Source organism: Anguilla rostrata, chromosome 18 (assembly GCF_018555375.3).
Source record: "Anguilla rostrata isolate EN2019 chromosome 18, ASM1855537v3, whole genome shotgun sequence".
NCBI classification, from domain to species: domain Eukaryota; kingdom Metazoa; phylum Chordata; class Actinopteri; order Anguilliformes; family Anguillidae; genus Anguilla; species Anguilla rostrata.
Genome location: NC_057950.1, coordinates 3,803,731 through 3,819,092, shown reverse-complemented (window position 1 = coordinate 3,819,092; position 15,362 = coordinate 3,803,731). Strand labels below are relative to the sequence as shown.

General features: G+C 43.4%; 1 protein-coding gene across 2 annotated transcripts in view; it reads right to left on the bottom strand.

The window, feature by feature from the left end:
* The window catches only part of si:ch211-250c4.3 (uncharacterized protein LOC100535981 homolog), a 45,415-nt gene that overhangs the window by 10,243 nt on the left and 19,810 nt on the right, over nucleotides 1-15,362 (bottom strand). For both annotated transcript variants that reach the window (XM_064316798.1, XM_064316797.1), the window contains 2 exons: nucleotides 10,468-11,264; nucleotides 1,867-2,028 (listed from right to left, as the gene is read on the bottom strand). In XM_064316798.1, the coding sequence (XP_064172868.1) occupies nucleotides 1,867-2,028; nucleotides 10,468-11,253 (948 nt within the window). In that variant the 5' untranslated portion in view covers nucleotides 11,254-11,264. The remainder of the gene's footprint in view (nucleotides 1-1,866; nucleotides 2,029-10,467; nucleotides 11,265-15,362) is intronic.

Below are 15,362 nucleotides of genomic sequence, written 5' to 3'. Positions count from 1 at the left end.
GATAAGGAGTGGGATAATCCAGAGCAGCAGGACACCTGAGGTAGTTGTGAAAGGTTCAAAGATTTAACAAAAAAAATCTCATTTCATGGTCTTGGTTTTCATGAGGCTGGCGTGCACATATCTCTACCACTTGAAAAATCTTTGAGGAAATGAACGGTCAACACGAATTGTGACCAAAACATTTCACCCCCGTAAGCTTAACTGGAACCGAAAAGGTTGTGACGGACCAAGTTCAAGTGCATTGAAGGGGCATTCAGCCCCCATTCAAAAAGTGTTAAAATGCCCCCCCTCTGGCACTTAAAATGTGCCCGTGGAAAACAATATGGCCCACAAAACGCCGCCATTGCTTTACAAAAGCGATGAAAAGCCAATGTTTTTTCACACTTTGGCTTTGCCCCGGATAACATTTAAAGCCGGCTTTTTTTTTCATCCTGTTTTTGAAAAGGAAAACAATGTGTGAGGAGAGCTAAGAGCTGTTTTTGCATGCTCCATATTGTTAGCAGAACGTACTGTGAACTGTTCTTCAAAAACACGCCAGAATGTTGCATAAACAGCGACGAATTCCAGGTTCAAATACAACTCTTGGCTCCATACTCAGTGCATTATTATTTCCAGAGAATACTGGAAATAATAATGCACTAATTCCATCTTATTCATAAATAGATATTGGATCATAGTCTAAAATGCAACGCTCAGTTTGAAGCTACAGCTGACAAACAACACTTCCATATGAGTTAACCAAGATGGTGACTTCTTCAAAGCGGTGCAGCTGCGATGACATCATGAGGCTTTGTTGTGGGTGGTTTTGTCGCTGCTGTTACAGAGCATCCCGCTCTGATGTGGGTTTTGGCTGAAATCTACGAGCCCCTATGAGGTCCCCTCTCAACATACACAGGGAAACATAGACCCCCCGCTGCCTGCTTATGTATCGTCAGTTGATGTCAACACATCTGCGTGTTTCTGGTCCCAACACCACGGTGGAACGGTGGAACTGCTTGGGTGGAACGGACAGCCTGAAACGTGCAGACCACATGCTTTGACTGGGAGTGGGATGAGCGCAGCTGCTCTGGCCGTCATACAGTTGACTGACACTCATTGTGTGTGACTCACATACTTCTGAATCCACTTTAAAGAAGCAGCTGGGTTTACATGGCAACAACGTGGGCACATGACTTCAGTGCTCCAGGGGTTGTAAAAGCATTGGCCCACCTGGACATGAACCAACAGCCAATCACACGTTTTGAAGCTTTAGTCTTCTCAACATGAATCTACACAATCGGCACTGACGTTCCAGTAGCAGGTATTGCAGTCATATGTGTAACGCAGTCATATGTTAAAAGAGAACCAAAGAATATTATTGGAAAACTACAAGTAGTAATAGTAGTTGACTGCTTTTTGATTTGTCCAATCTATATTAAAGTAGAAATAATAGTGAACCAAACATTTTTTCCTGGAATTCAATAAATCCTCCATAAATATTTGTCCTCAACTTGACATAAATCCAGTTCAGCTACCACCAAAACCGATGGCTACATGGAAAATAAGCATGTTATAATAAGCATGTTATTTGAGTATTTTAAAGATATGTTCAAACTTGATTTAACACATGCGTTCTGCTTTTTCACAGGGAAAATGCTGGAAATATTTCATTGGGTTCCTTACAGTAACTGAATATACTGCAATAAATGCAAAGATAAATATATCTTGCAGTAGTAACCCTTTGAAAAGGAATATTGCAATGTCTAAACACAGCATTAACTGGGTATTTGCCCGTTGTGCTGTGAAGTGTTGCAACAGAAAATGCATATTTTCAACATATTCCATTTCCGTACGGTCACGGTGGGATTTTCATTCATTTCATCTCACCTCCTTTGTTCTCCTGGTCCTGCTCTCTTTCTGGAGCCCGCAGATCTGTTTCTGGAGCCTGAGGTTGTGCTCCTGCAGCTGCCCAATCTTCTCTATCAGCTGGCAGATGTGCTCCAGGTAGCCCAGGCCCGACCCCAGGGGGTTGGATTTCGCTTGATGTACCTGGGGAAACAAACACAAAAGATAAAATAAAATAAAACTTTATCAACACCATCTGAAATCAACAGGCCAGCTAAGTGTTTTTAAAAACACATCCGTTACTTGCTGATAGGTGGGATCTTGTTTAGACTAAATCTCGTCGCCCTCTATGTTTCTCAGTGAAGATAGGGGCGCTCTCAATCGCGGCCTGTCACAATGCGATGTTTGATATCCTCCTAAATCATCGTGAGCCACATGGCTTTTTGCAGAGTTCAAAGGACAGACCAGAGGATTCTGCCCACTCCGATAGGTTGTGGATCATATCCAGCTCTATAACTGTTTTTGCAAGTAGACAGTAATGGAATACATATAATAAATTTTAGCTTATGAAATGCTACATTATCTGAGTCACAGCCATAAACATTTTCTGTTATTTTCAGGGAAAACTGAATCTGTTTACATTAGTCGTTTTTTTATGTACGCTGTGCTGTTCCAATTGCAAGAACCTCTGTCCTGAAATCATGAGCGGCAGAATCATGTACTGTGCTGGCAGATGGTACAGTTTTAAAAGTTGGATTTATGACGACAGAGGGTACTCCCAGTTTCTCAAAAATGAAAGATGAAGATGAAGATTGAGTTGAGAAGGGGAACATAAATAGAGCTGCTTTTTAAAGGCACACTATGCAGGATTTTTAACCTTGAAAATATTATAAAACAACCATACTAAGGCATATCCATGATACACTGGAAACTTGAGGTCAAGTCCATTGGCACTTCTTCTAACTGAAAAGTCTGTCAAGTCACCATTTTACAGCACATTTTAAAAAGCTTTGTAATTGTAACAATTCATCAAACAAACTCTTGGCATTTTGGCATCGCGGTGACTTTAGGTTCCTGCTGAATAGTATTGGCCTCCTTGTTTTGAAATAGGCATCCTGCAGAAATGGAGGTTACGGTCTGTGAACGGGATGGGGTGGTGAAATGAGTCAACCCCACCGATTGTTTTATGATTTAAAAGCCAAGAGGTGAGAACACACAGGCACACAAAGAAAATATCTGGGCGCCCTTATGTGTATTTATTTATTTAGCTCACACATTGTTTGGCACAAAAAGGCACGCAGATGTTCATGTTTCACAAACGGACCCAAAAAAAAAAAAAAAAGGAAATTTTGAGAAAACATTTATACAATCATCACATTCCGAAGAGGTTCCCAACAAAAGCAGGAAGTGAGATCAGGTCGTTTTTTTTCTTCCCACAAGCCTTTGCCAGCGTTGCCCTGTTGGAATCTGGCTAATGGAAGCATGGGGTCTGACAATGGGAACAAACCCATAAACGCCTGTAGAGGGTCTGATAGCTGACCACAGGTTTCCTTTGAAGGGATTTTTTTTTGTGGCTATTAAGGATGACTATTGGGTTTCAACAGTATCTACCATATAAAATGCCACATGCTTCTCATCTACTTCACTTTTTTGTTTTATATCCATTGATCCGTTAGTAATCCCTTTATTTATACTGCTCTTAATCTCCTGCACTTGATTTTTTTTCCCCAGAGTGATTGCACTATGTCGTTCACCGCAGTGAAAAATACTGAAATGCACATGAAGATTAATGGTAAATCGCTATACTTCTTCCGCTTGAACGTAATAACCTAACCTTTGTGTGTAAATTCAGTGAGACTCCATCGTACAGAGTCTCCTGTTCACTGTAAAAAAAAATAAATAAATAAAAAAAACTAAATGAAAACTTCCATTGTCATTTTGACTGATTTTAATGGTAGCACCTTTTTTGCCATGTCAGGTGGCAAACTCAATCCAAACTCAGGCACCTTTCAGACTTAAACAAGTCGTGCTGGAATCCATCCCTTTATGGCCTTGCAGCATTTAACTTCTCACATGAAGAACAAAGAAAAAGATGGAAGCCAGAACGACACCAGCTCCCGATCCCCCCCCCCCCGAGACTAGACTCTCAAATCTGGCACCCCATTGATCATCTAGTCTTTTCTCCCACCACACATGACTTTCACTCAAACAGTCAGTTGGGCGGACGACAATCAACAGGACCTTTTCAAGGGCAGCTGGTGGAGGGGTATGTGTGTGTGTGTGTGGGGGGGGGGCAAGGGCAATTTAGATAAGGAGGCGATTCAGAGAAGGTGACACATACAGACACGTGGTTGGAGACGCAGGAAAGCTGGGCCCGCACTTAGAATTTCCTGGATGTGAAGAACGGAAGACCTAGCCAGCGGCTCGGGTTCCCCAGTGACCCACAAAAGAGGAAATGGGGGTCCAGAAATGTCCCACTCCCTTCCTGTCCCAGCTTCCCCTGCCTTCTGACATGGGGAGAGACGGTGGTCAGACGTGGGAACTGCTGACGTACGGGTGAACTCCTTAGCCTCGAGGCTACCTTATTATGGTGTGCTTGAGTCTGTGTGGGAGTCAGCCTCTTCATGGATTTATTGCAATTTCAGACTTGATGTTGGGAAGAGAAGTTATTTGTTTTTTTCACTGGTTTCCTTGTTTTGTCATTTTCGTCACCTCACCTTCAAGATCTCGCCATTTAAACATGAGGTTTGGATTCTTCCATTTTCTCAGTGAAGAACGCGTGAAAAGAATTCCTACACTTTCAAGTCTTCTTCTGTCTTAGGTTTATATCCAAAACCTAGGTACTAAAGCAAATCTTGACTGTTATAATGGACTCATTACACTGCAGCAGAGGTCCTCCTCCTCTGCCTGCTCTGTTGTGTAAAGACTGTATCCCGGCTGATGGCTTCTGACCGTGCAAAAAGTCTTAGAGATAAGAAATTAATTTTGCCTAGATCAAGAAAAATTGATATGAAGGGACCTCAGTATGCCACTTGGTAAGCTCAGGCTACCTGAATTGAAGGCAAAAAATAGAAAAATACATCTTCAGTGTTGTCTGATTGAAGCAATGTGAGCTAAGACACTGATAATCCACCCTGGATAGAGTGTGGAATAACTGAGCTGTCCGCGGCCCATGCATCTGGATGTTTCCACTCTCCGCGTGTAAAAAAAAATTCCCTCCTAAACATGACGTGTCAATATTGTGAAAGAACGAGGCTCCAGATGTGAAATGTGTGTGTCGAGATAAAGCTTCTTGAAATATGTCCGTAGCCTTGCCACACAACTCTCTAAAAACTCCATCACCCCAACACTCTGGAGCAGAGGTGTTGACTAAGTTTTGTGCTGTTGTTCACAGCGATATCTAAAATCTCACAACTACAGAAACTGTAATTGTTGACACAAAAGGACGTTTCTGAACCTAGGCTAGAACAGAAACAGGTTCCAACAGTCATCTGTATACACCTTCATCTCGATGTAGTACCTGTTCTTTCTTTCACCGGAACCCTTAAAATTGACCAATCAAGCGACTTCTGGCTACTGCATGCCATCGATTTACATTCTGCTCAAACATGCTTATCCAAATCACAATGGGCATTGAGCTTTTCCTGCACAGAAACTACTTGATTACATCACTCTAAAATGTGGTTACATAGCTCATTCTGACCTTCTCTAGTACGCCAGCACCCCCCTCCTCCCCCCCACTCCCCACCCCCCCACCCATTCCCCACCTTTAAGTGTTTTTCCACAGTTCCCACTCCCCCACAGGCTCGTGTGTTGATAATTCCTGGCTGCCCACTAGCAAAGAAAACAGTTGTGCAAGAAGCTTGCAACGAATCCACCTGTTACGTCATGGCTAAACTTTTGATTTCAGAAAAAAAAAAAAAACATAGTAGACGGGTATCATCAGGCTTCCATCAGTTTTCCAGATTGTGGCGTGGGAGAGGAGAGGCTCAGAGAGGTCTGTAACTGAGCTGGCTTTCAGATCAGACCTTTGCAAGTGTATCATGGTACGAGCAGGTCTGCCAGCCAGGCCCACCCCCCCACCTCCCACCCCCCGCCCCATCATTGGATTTACTCAAATGAGTGGAATGCGTCTTCCTGAGCTCTGCAGATGTATAATATATATGTCTGTGTTTATGTTCCGCAGCAGAGGAATTCGGTTGAGCCGACGCTCGAGGGTGGGGGGGGGGGGGCGAGTAGTTATTGCTCCGTCCTCATTCTTCACTGACACCACGCTCCGCATTGCACCGCACGCCCACCCTTCAGCGAAATGTGAAAAATACCCCCACAGAGACTCCCGTAAGGAAGAATTCATCCACAGTCAGACGTGATCTTTACACCTCCACATGATAAATGTCCTGTCCCCACGTTGAAATTTACCTTCGCTCTTGTCCCTCTTTAGGCATTCCTGTTTAGAAATCATTTGTTTTCGGGGGTTTTGTTTCATTTGGTTAATATGTTTTGGAAAAGGATTTGGTGCACAACATGGGGTTGAGCATATCAAATTTTCACCCCAAGCTGTGTTTTGGTGTTTTGTTTTATTTGGTTTTTATGTTTTGGAAAAGAATTTGGTGCCCAACGTGGGGCTGAGCGTATCCAGTTTTCACCCGAAACCGGAATGGCCGGTTGTTTGCAACCACAGCCACATACATGCGCCAACCCCACAGCCGATTCTGGAGTGTGTAAACATCCACAGTTCTCCCCTGAAACGCGTGGTGTCACCAGCTGCTTCTTTTCACACCACAGACTACAGCTAAGCTAGTGTGTAGATCAGAGGAAGAACCTTCCATATGTGACATTGGCTGCAATCTCCAGGTGCCCGGTCGACCAGCAGGGGTCGCTGGATAGCCATGAATATGGAACCATATCCGACTGAACCTTCCCATTTCCTGGGACGATGTAATCGCCTATTGTGAGTCATTCTATGGGGCTACCAGCCACAGTCGTTAATGGCACAGTGCAGATTCGATCCAAGGCTGCGAGGCTCATCTATTTATTTCTGTGTTTTAACATGACAAATTTATCAATTAGTCAATAATGAATACTGCTAAGACCAACTTTTTATACGCGCAATCCCATGGAGGCTTTCGCACCAGATTTTATTCCTTTCATCCCCCTATCAGGTCCTGTGAGTTGCACAAGCCACCGGCTCTGAGAGACAGATAAGGGCTGAGTTGCACAACCAGACCACGACTCCGTGTCCTCCTGCTTTCATACCGTCCAAAAAAAAAAAAAAAACCAATCAGATTAGAGGAGGCCTTTGAAGTCGCCATGTTTGAAGAGGTAAAAGCTTCGGAGCCTGCCAATATCCCTTTCCCTCGGACCACAGAGCTCCATTTAGCCCGCTGAGGAATTACCTTATTAGCTCTGGTGACAAGTGATGATTGTGCCTGACTTTGCCGCCCGGGCCCGGCTTTCAGCACTACGCCCTAAAACTGGGCCAGAGAGGGGGCCCCCTGAAGCGCCCGTCCGCTTGCCCCCCGAAAGCCAGCGGTATCAAAGGGGCTTTATCTGGGTAAATATGTGAGTAATTTGAGCAATTTGACACCTGCCTGATGCGCCCAGGTAGTGCCCGCCTGGCTTGAGTGGTGGAGGAGCTGCATCCACTCGGAGAGAGAGAGAGAGAGAGAGAGAGAAAGAGAGAGGAAAATGGAGGGAGAGAGAGAGAGTGAGAGGGAGACAGGGAAGAAAGAGACCAGCTGGAGGGATAGAGAGCAAGGGACAGAAATATAGCTGGAGAGTATGGGATAGAAAGTGAAAGTGAGAGTGAAAGAGAGTGACAGAGAGAGAGAGAGAGAGGTGAGAGGGTGTCACTCCAGAGGGAATCGCCAAAGCCCCCTGAGCGCTCACTCAGGGCTGATGAGCAGGTGCTGCGAGACAGGTGGGGTGCATGGGAACCCTTCACCTGGCCTCGCCACGCCCTTCATCCGGGGCTGCAGGTAGACCTTACATTGGCCCCCCTGGTTTACAGCACCATCACCCTTCGATTCAACCAGACATGTACGTATTATTAATATATTTGTGAATTATTGTAAGTATTATCATTCAGTCTGAGCCTAAAAGCAACGGTTCTTGATGCGCCCAGCAGCTGTAATGGCTATATGTCCTTTAGCTACATAATGCATTATGCATGACTGGCCTTGCCGTGTCACCCAAGGAGGGAGGGAGGGTTTCACCTGAAGGATATTCACTGCCTGATCTCACAGAAGTGACTTATTTTATCAACAGCGCCACCTCTGGTCAGCTGAGTACCTGCAGTCTGCCTGCTCCAGCTACACATGAAATGCTGTCCTCCAGTGCAGTGGCTCTGCAGCGGTTGGCCTTTTTTGTGTGAAAACAAGGGGTGGGCAGGTGGCGCACACGTCAAGGTACTTGGGTGCTGCTCTGTACTCTCTCAGACTTACAAAGGACATCGCTGTGATGGTGTGGACTTTCGAATATGCTTGCTTGGGCATTCCAGATTGTGGAAAAAAAGAGAAAAATGGCAGGTGACAAGTTCCCTGTGAACATTTTCAAAAACAAATGGATACTTCAAAATCTATTTCAGAGAGTTGAAGTATTTTTGACAGATTTTCACAGTTTGCTGTCAAAAGCTGAGCTCACCGCATTCTCTTAAGATCTTCTCTTTGGTTCTGAGAGCGGCATGCAACAGGACCGACAAGGTCATCCTCAAGGTCATCCACCTCTTTCACTTCCACGTTCTCGATAGAAAAAGGAGCAAACCCGCTCGGACTCATCTGATCTCAGTTCAGCGAGGATCGCAAAAGCTGCCTTTAAAAGTTCACAGTCTCAAGTTTGCGCAAGAAGAGGCGGTAGAAACAGGAGGTCACAGCTCTGAAGCCAAAGACGGTCTCCGTCTCACCAAGTCGCATTTTCTGCATTAAAGGCTCGATCTCAGATAAGTGCTTCCCCTTTGATGATGAAAGCACTTACATTTCCATTCAGATTAATGCTATGTGAGGCTGAGCAGTATCAATTTACACGCAAATAGTATGTTATGAAAGGCCGTGCTGAGACAACATCGTAATATGCTCAGACATCAAATAGGCTATTACGTTTGGCAGCCCGTGCAGCTGGCAGGTGCAGGTATAGTACACCCTGTAGTTTTCATCTGGATTATTAAAAAACCCTTTCTGCAACATGAATGAGCGAGCGCAAAGCTCTGCGGCGGCAAGTCTTCATCATGAATGTGTTTCTTCTTGCCTTTCTGAATGAATACACCTTTTATTACACGGGTAATAAAACTTGAGTGTGTGTGGGTGTGTGTGGGGGTGTGTGGCTGTGTGTGGGTGGGTGTGTGTGAGGGTGTGTGTGTGTATACATACATACTGGCATACATATAATATATTTGACAGTGCAAATTATAACACTTTATCTCATACAAAGTGGAATTTACTGCCTTGTTTTTAAAACATTTTTGTGGGGTGGCCCAATACCTATGAAAACAGGACAGGATTACGCAGTGCTTGTTTTATGTTGTTTGACTAACAAGTCAAAAATGTTGACTGTAATTGCTGTATGAGTCAAAAAAATAAGCATTAGGGGCCTAACTGGATTATTTTCTGTATTTATTTTTTCTTCTAAAAAACAACTTTTTTTCTTCATTATTAAAAGTCTAGTGAGTTAGTCCGTCACAAATTAGGCAGCCAAATAACATCTTTCCTTCCCAGCCCCCTTACATCCGCCCTGTGCTCCCAGTTCCTGGCACTTCTGGCAAATTCAGCCATTTGACCGTCCTGCAGGGATGGGCCGGGGTAGCAATTAAGGTAATTACAGGGAGCGTAAATAAGTTTGGTGTCCACCACCCAAAAGGGCTTTCCTTCCAATCCCTGCCTGTTTGCAGTTTCAACAGCCCTCCTTGGCTGCGTTCACTTAACTGCACATCTAGCAAAGACGGTGAGTCAGGCATGATGTCACCCATCGCTGCCCATCAGATACCGAAAGGAACTAAGCACTGGATTAACTCCTGCTGTGCATTATGGGTGGAATGGCTCCGGTCATCCGCTCGTCTTTGTTCCGATTTAATCTACGTATTGCACAAGATCGGCCGTCTCCGAGGCTTGTTTGCAAATTTTCTAGATACTAGGGAAAGAGGTATTATGTTTCAGACGCATTTAGTTACAAATTAAATTACGTGTATGTTGGCACATAATTGAACCCGAAGCCACCGTCTGTGTTTATGTTTTTGAGAAGCCCTTCCTGTTTGTAAACACACTAGTCCAGCAGGGATCTCATATACATTATTAGAATTTAAAACACTCCAATTACTGAACAAAACATTTTTCTGTGTGTGTGCGATATATGCAAAATCTCAGTCGCATGTAGCATCTGTGACATTTAAACCTGTGGTGCCCAATCATGTGCCATGGAGGGGTGAGACAATGCTGATTTACATTCCAACCAATCACTACACCTGCTGATTTCACTAATTAACCCTCATTCAGCCAAGGAGGAGGTGACTAATCAGTAAAATCAGCAGGCGAAGTGATTGGCTGGATTGAAAACCTGCATACTCTCTTGGCTCTCCATGACACACGATTGGGCAAACACCGCATTAAACCAAATCTACCCGTGTAATTATTGGCCTCAGTGTCGCAGTCTTACCTCACTCAGCCTGCAGCACTCGTCCATGTACTCGTCCAAGCTGTCAGTCGTGGTGCTTTTCCTCAGCGGCTGCTGCTGTAAGTCCACCTCCGTCATGTCATCGTAAGCCCCTCTGGACTCGCAGCTCATTGGCTGCGTGCTGTCCTCCGTTGCGTCCTCCGGTGTGGCTGCTTCCAGCCCCGCGCCGCTCTCACAAACCTCAGCGGTGTCCCCCAAGGCTCCCTCTTCGGGGCCATTCTCATCCCTGACCTCCTGGGCGAGGGTAATGTCTAACGGGTCGCTCTCAGAGCCCAACCCAACTTCCGAATCGTCCGCGCGACCCTCTTCCTCCGCCAGACGGGGCGAATCCTCCGTCTCCTCTGTCTCGGGACACCGTTCGAGCAGAAGCAGGGCATTGTGGGAGGGCACCGAAGTGCTCAGGTCTCGGGAGTCGCAGGAGGATTCCCGGCTGTGGACGACGAAGCTGTGTTCAGAGCCCGTCGGGGTGGAAGGGGAGTTGGCCCCACTGGCCAACTCCACCCCCGAGTCCTCAGATTCAAACTTGAACAGCCGGGGCAGCTGGGGCTCAGAGAACGCGGACAGGTAGTCGGGCTTTGGTTCCGATGGCTCTGGTTGAGGCACAGAGGGGACCCCATTTCTGTCCACAGCGTTGGTGGGTTCAGGGGTGTCCTGTTCTGACACTGATATGGAGATGGTCGAGACAGAGTCCTCAGAGCAGGAGGTTTTCTCATGAAAGTTACTGAAGATTTTCATCTTCGTTAGGACCACCTCTCCGTCCAGGACCATGTCTCCCTTCCCTACGGTGAAAAAAAAAAGCAGAAGGTAAAAATATAGCTATGTTTGTACCGTGCTTTACATGCCTGTATTTCTTTTTAATTTTATCTTTACTTCCACAGTATTTGTTCTGTCCTGTTTACTTAGGCAACTGCAACATTCTTGCCAAATGCCTTTGGTATTTTTTTTAGTTATTTAACTGTCTGTTGAAATGCGGTAAACTGAAAACTGCCTGCCTAACTGGAAATGCTTGAGAGCTGTGTCGCAAATTGAAGGGTTGGGAAAAGGGATCAGCAGGTAAAACTACCATTATCCTAAAGCCAGTTTCTAAAAAATAAGTGGACTTTTCCCATAGCAAACTCATCCTCATCACCTGTACATATTTCAAGAGGCTATTCCTCAATATCCACCTTTATTACCAAACTACTGTTGTGCTGCCGTTCACAAAAACTTGTAATTACAAAATCTCTCTCTGGTAAGCAAGGTGTGTGGAAGGAGGATGGGATTTGGAGACTGTAACTTCTAAGGTATTTGAAAAATGTTCACTTGTATAAACATGTTGATAGTGGGGCTTTTTTTTTCTTCGCTGAGCTCACAATTACATGTCTGTTTTTTTTCATGAATGAAACAGACCTATTGTCAGAAAGTCAAGCCGAAACATATGAGGAAATTCTGTTTTTGAATAGGGCTGAAACCTGAAGACTAGTTTTACACAAAACTGCCATTTTTGGACTTAAGACACACAAGCAACCGTGGATACACTCTATTTGTCAGTGTCCTACACCAGGTTGTCAGACTTTGATGTTAGGTCCCGTCTTGCACCATTACAGAAGAGCACCCATATGGAACATCTCCTCTTTCCCGCTGAAAGGCAATCTGATACCTGTTCTCTGTCAATCAGACCATTTTGTTATTATTGAAAACACTGAGGCTGCGCTTGTTGTTGTGACCAGACAGCAGTGTAGTGTAATGAGTACATACTGGGCTTGCTATTCAGTTGTTGCAGGTTCGATTATCTGATGAGCCGCTGTTGTGGTACACTTTAACAATTAATCTGATCTGCTAACGAAAAACAAAAAATATCCAGCTACAAAAATTGATTCTATGAAAAAAGTAAGGTGGGTAAGTCACTCCAGAATGTCTGCTAAATGTAAAATGACCTGTTTTAATCCTTTATTCCAAACTGTCATCGGAAAATGAGTTCACTTTGGGATCGCGTTGGACTCTCTGTCAAGAATCCACTGACCTAAGGATCAAACCCAAATCCTGTAGAGCTGTGGTGTCTTCTGGTTCTCGATGTGTTCCCTCACTTAGATTGCTAAGTCATTGATTGGATAAAGACACCACACCTTAATGTTTTTATTAGCTGCTGTCTGTAAGAAAATCCACAGACACTGCAGCCTTCCAGGACTGGGGTTTGGGAGCCCTGGCTTAACACTTGTTTTAACACAACATAATTTGTGAAGTAAGACTGTCCTTTAGCTAAAATGTATGCCTGCGTGGAAAGTTTGAAACTTGATAGAGCAACAGTGAGACTCAACAACTGCATTCAAGATTTGACAGGCCTCCTTAATTAAAAACATTTATTAAAAACATTCCGCCTTTGAAGAGGGAAAAATAAGTCTTGTTCAATGTTTCCCAGTTACTGGATCATTGTTAGCCTTCACCATCTACTTTTACAACTCCACTTCACACAGACACCCCCTGGCTACATTTGAGAATGCCATAATGTTGTCCTCCAACAGGTTATTGAAGTGTAAACACTGTCTGATGAATCCTCATTGCTGATTGGCAGGAAACATTGTTGGCATGATGCATTCTGTGAGATAATTGGCAGGATGTGTTGCAGTATGATACATTCTCAAAGCTGATTAGAGGGAAGTACAGTTGACAAGATGAAACATGAATGCTTGCTAAGCAGGAAGTAATGTGAATTGGCTTTCCTAAAAAAAGGACAAGAAATAGTCTCAAAATTTGGCTTGTAAGGGCCAAACAATAAATTATGTTACAGCATTACGCCATTAATGTTTCATGGGATGTTCTCATAACCAACTGTTTCTGAACTGTTGAACTGCATTTAAGGGTTTTCATTTAAAAGCTGTGTTTATGAATTACTCAGTTTCCCACCAAATAATTTAAAAATGAAAACCCCTTGTTTTGATTTCAATGTGTTGATCACGTCGACCAAAATGGAGGCGCACCCCTATTTCTCCTGGGAAATCTATTGTGATAACAACGTTTCTGAGTAGTGGTTCTGCAAAAACAATGATAGCATTTCAGTCTAGTTAGGTCATACTACCCCCTAATCCAACCCAGGTTTCTTCCTATTTAAAACAATGGGTTTGTTTTCCAAGTCTTTTTTGATGTAATGCTCCTGTCTAAAACTCTACAGTATGGAACTAGTCACCTTTTGACAGCAGATATATACAACTACTCTCATGTTATCCTGTTTATTCTATTTACATTTTCAAATAATTTCTTTGGCATGTTTCATTTTCAGGTACTCTTTGTTGGTAAATTCTCTATCCTGTAAATGTCATATGCCTTGATTATATTTGGTGAAAATGTGTTCATAATTTCGTTTTTGAATTATAGCAACATTTATTTATGAAACGTTTAACATTTCTGTTTAAAATGTCTGTCGATATCGGCATCTAAAATATGAATGTGATTTTTTTCTTCACTCTTAAAGTTTGTCATATTATGCATATGGACAGAGACAAGGTTACACATACAATAACAGAGTGGTCACATTTCTACAGAAATATGCCAAAGTAATGTGCTAATATGCGGTTGCTGGACGTACCCACAATCTCATCCTGACTCACTTGAGGCCACATATTTTTCATGACATCGCCTAGCATGGAATGTGAACCACATAGATAAATAATCACATCAAGAGCTACACTTTATTAGTTCATGTATATTTTTTTTAAATGTGACAAATGTTATTGGTTAGTAGCACTGAACTTGACCGAGGGGATTTTCTCCATAACACTTAAATCTTTTGTGTTGCACGTGAGAAAAAAAAAAAAAGAACTTCAAGACTACAGTACTTGAAAAGCATTCACGCAACACAGAGACCAGGGGAATATATTTCCTGTTTTCTCCAAATACAGGAAACTTCCAGTGCATTACAGTTATTTCCACTGTCGTCAGATGTTAAATACAGTACCGCTGTTCGGACTCAGCTGTTATCCTCTTGTGAATGCTAACCACTGGACACCCGCAGTGACCTTGTAGCACCAAAAGGAAAGATTTGTCACTCTCCGAATTTGTTTCGAGTTTGAGGTAGAAAGAAATAAATTACCTTGGAATGAGAGTTCCGAACCGTTAAATGCCAACTTCGAGCAAAATCAATACCTAACTGTGGAATCACACCAGTTTGATGTTATTATGAGGTCTGAAGTTGTACAGCTTTAGCTAAATACACTCCACTTGCTGAAGTTATGAAACACAGTCGCTTAACTATAGACTATATGTGACTGATATACATATAGACATGTATATTAGTCACATGTTCAGGTTCATATTCTCTCTCTCTCTTTCTCTCTCTCTCTCTCAACACTGCATATATATCTTTCTCTCCAAGGGCTTCAGAAAGGATAGCCCTTACTTTGAAAAAAATATGTGTCCAAGGATATGCCTGAGACTGATGGCCTGAAGGGTCATCCTCCTTTGGGTCAGTAGAGCTTTGTGGCTTTTATTGGCATACCAGTGCATGTACAGGCATGCATGGATGTTGTAGCTTTGGTACGACCACAGAGCCTTTCTGAAACAAGGTTCATTGTACAAGACATGTTTTTCAGGATATGCCTCAAAGACACTAGCAGTTGGTTAAAAAAAAAAAAAAGAAGATATTACACCTAAACGCAGTAGCTTCCTGTGCTGTGATTAGCCAATGACATCTTGAGAAGATAAGAGGTTAGAAATAAGCTCAACCAGTTCTGTTCTGAATATCCCATAATTGGCTTTATCAAGCCAGTGCATGCTAGAACAGGTCTTATGCAGACCATTTGCATCTCACACTGTCAGAAATCTATCATTCTTATAATTGCGTTGGACATACAAAAGAAATATAGATATTTATATGATAACCTGAACTGAGTGTGTTGTGTCGT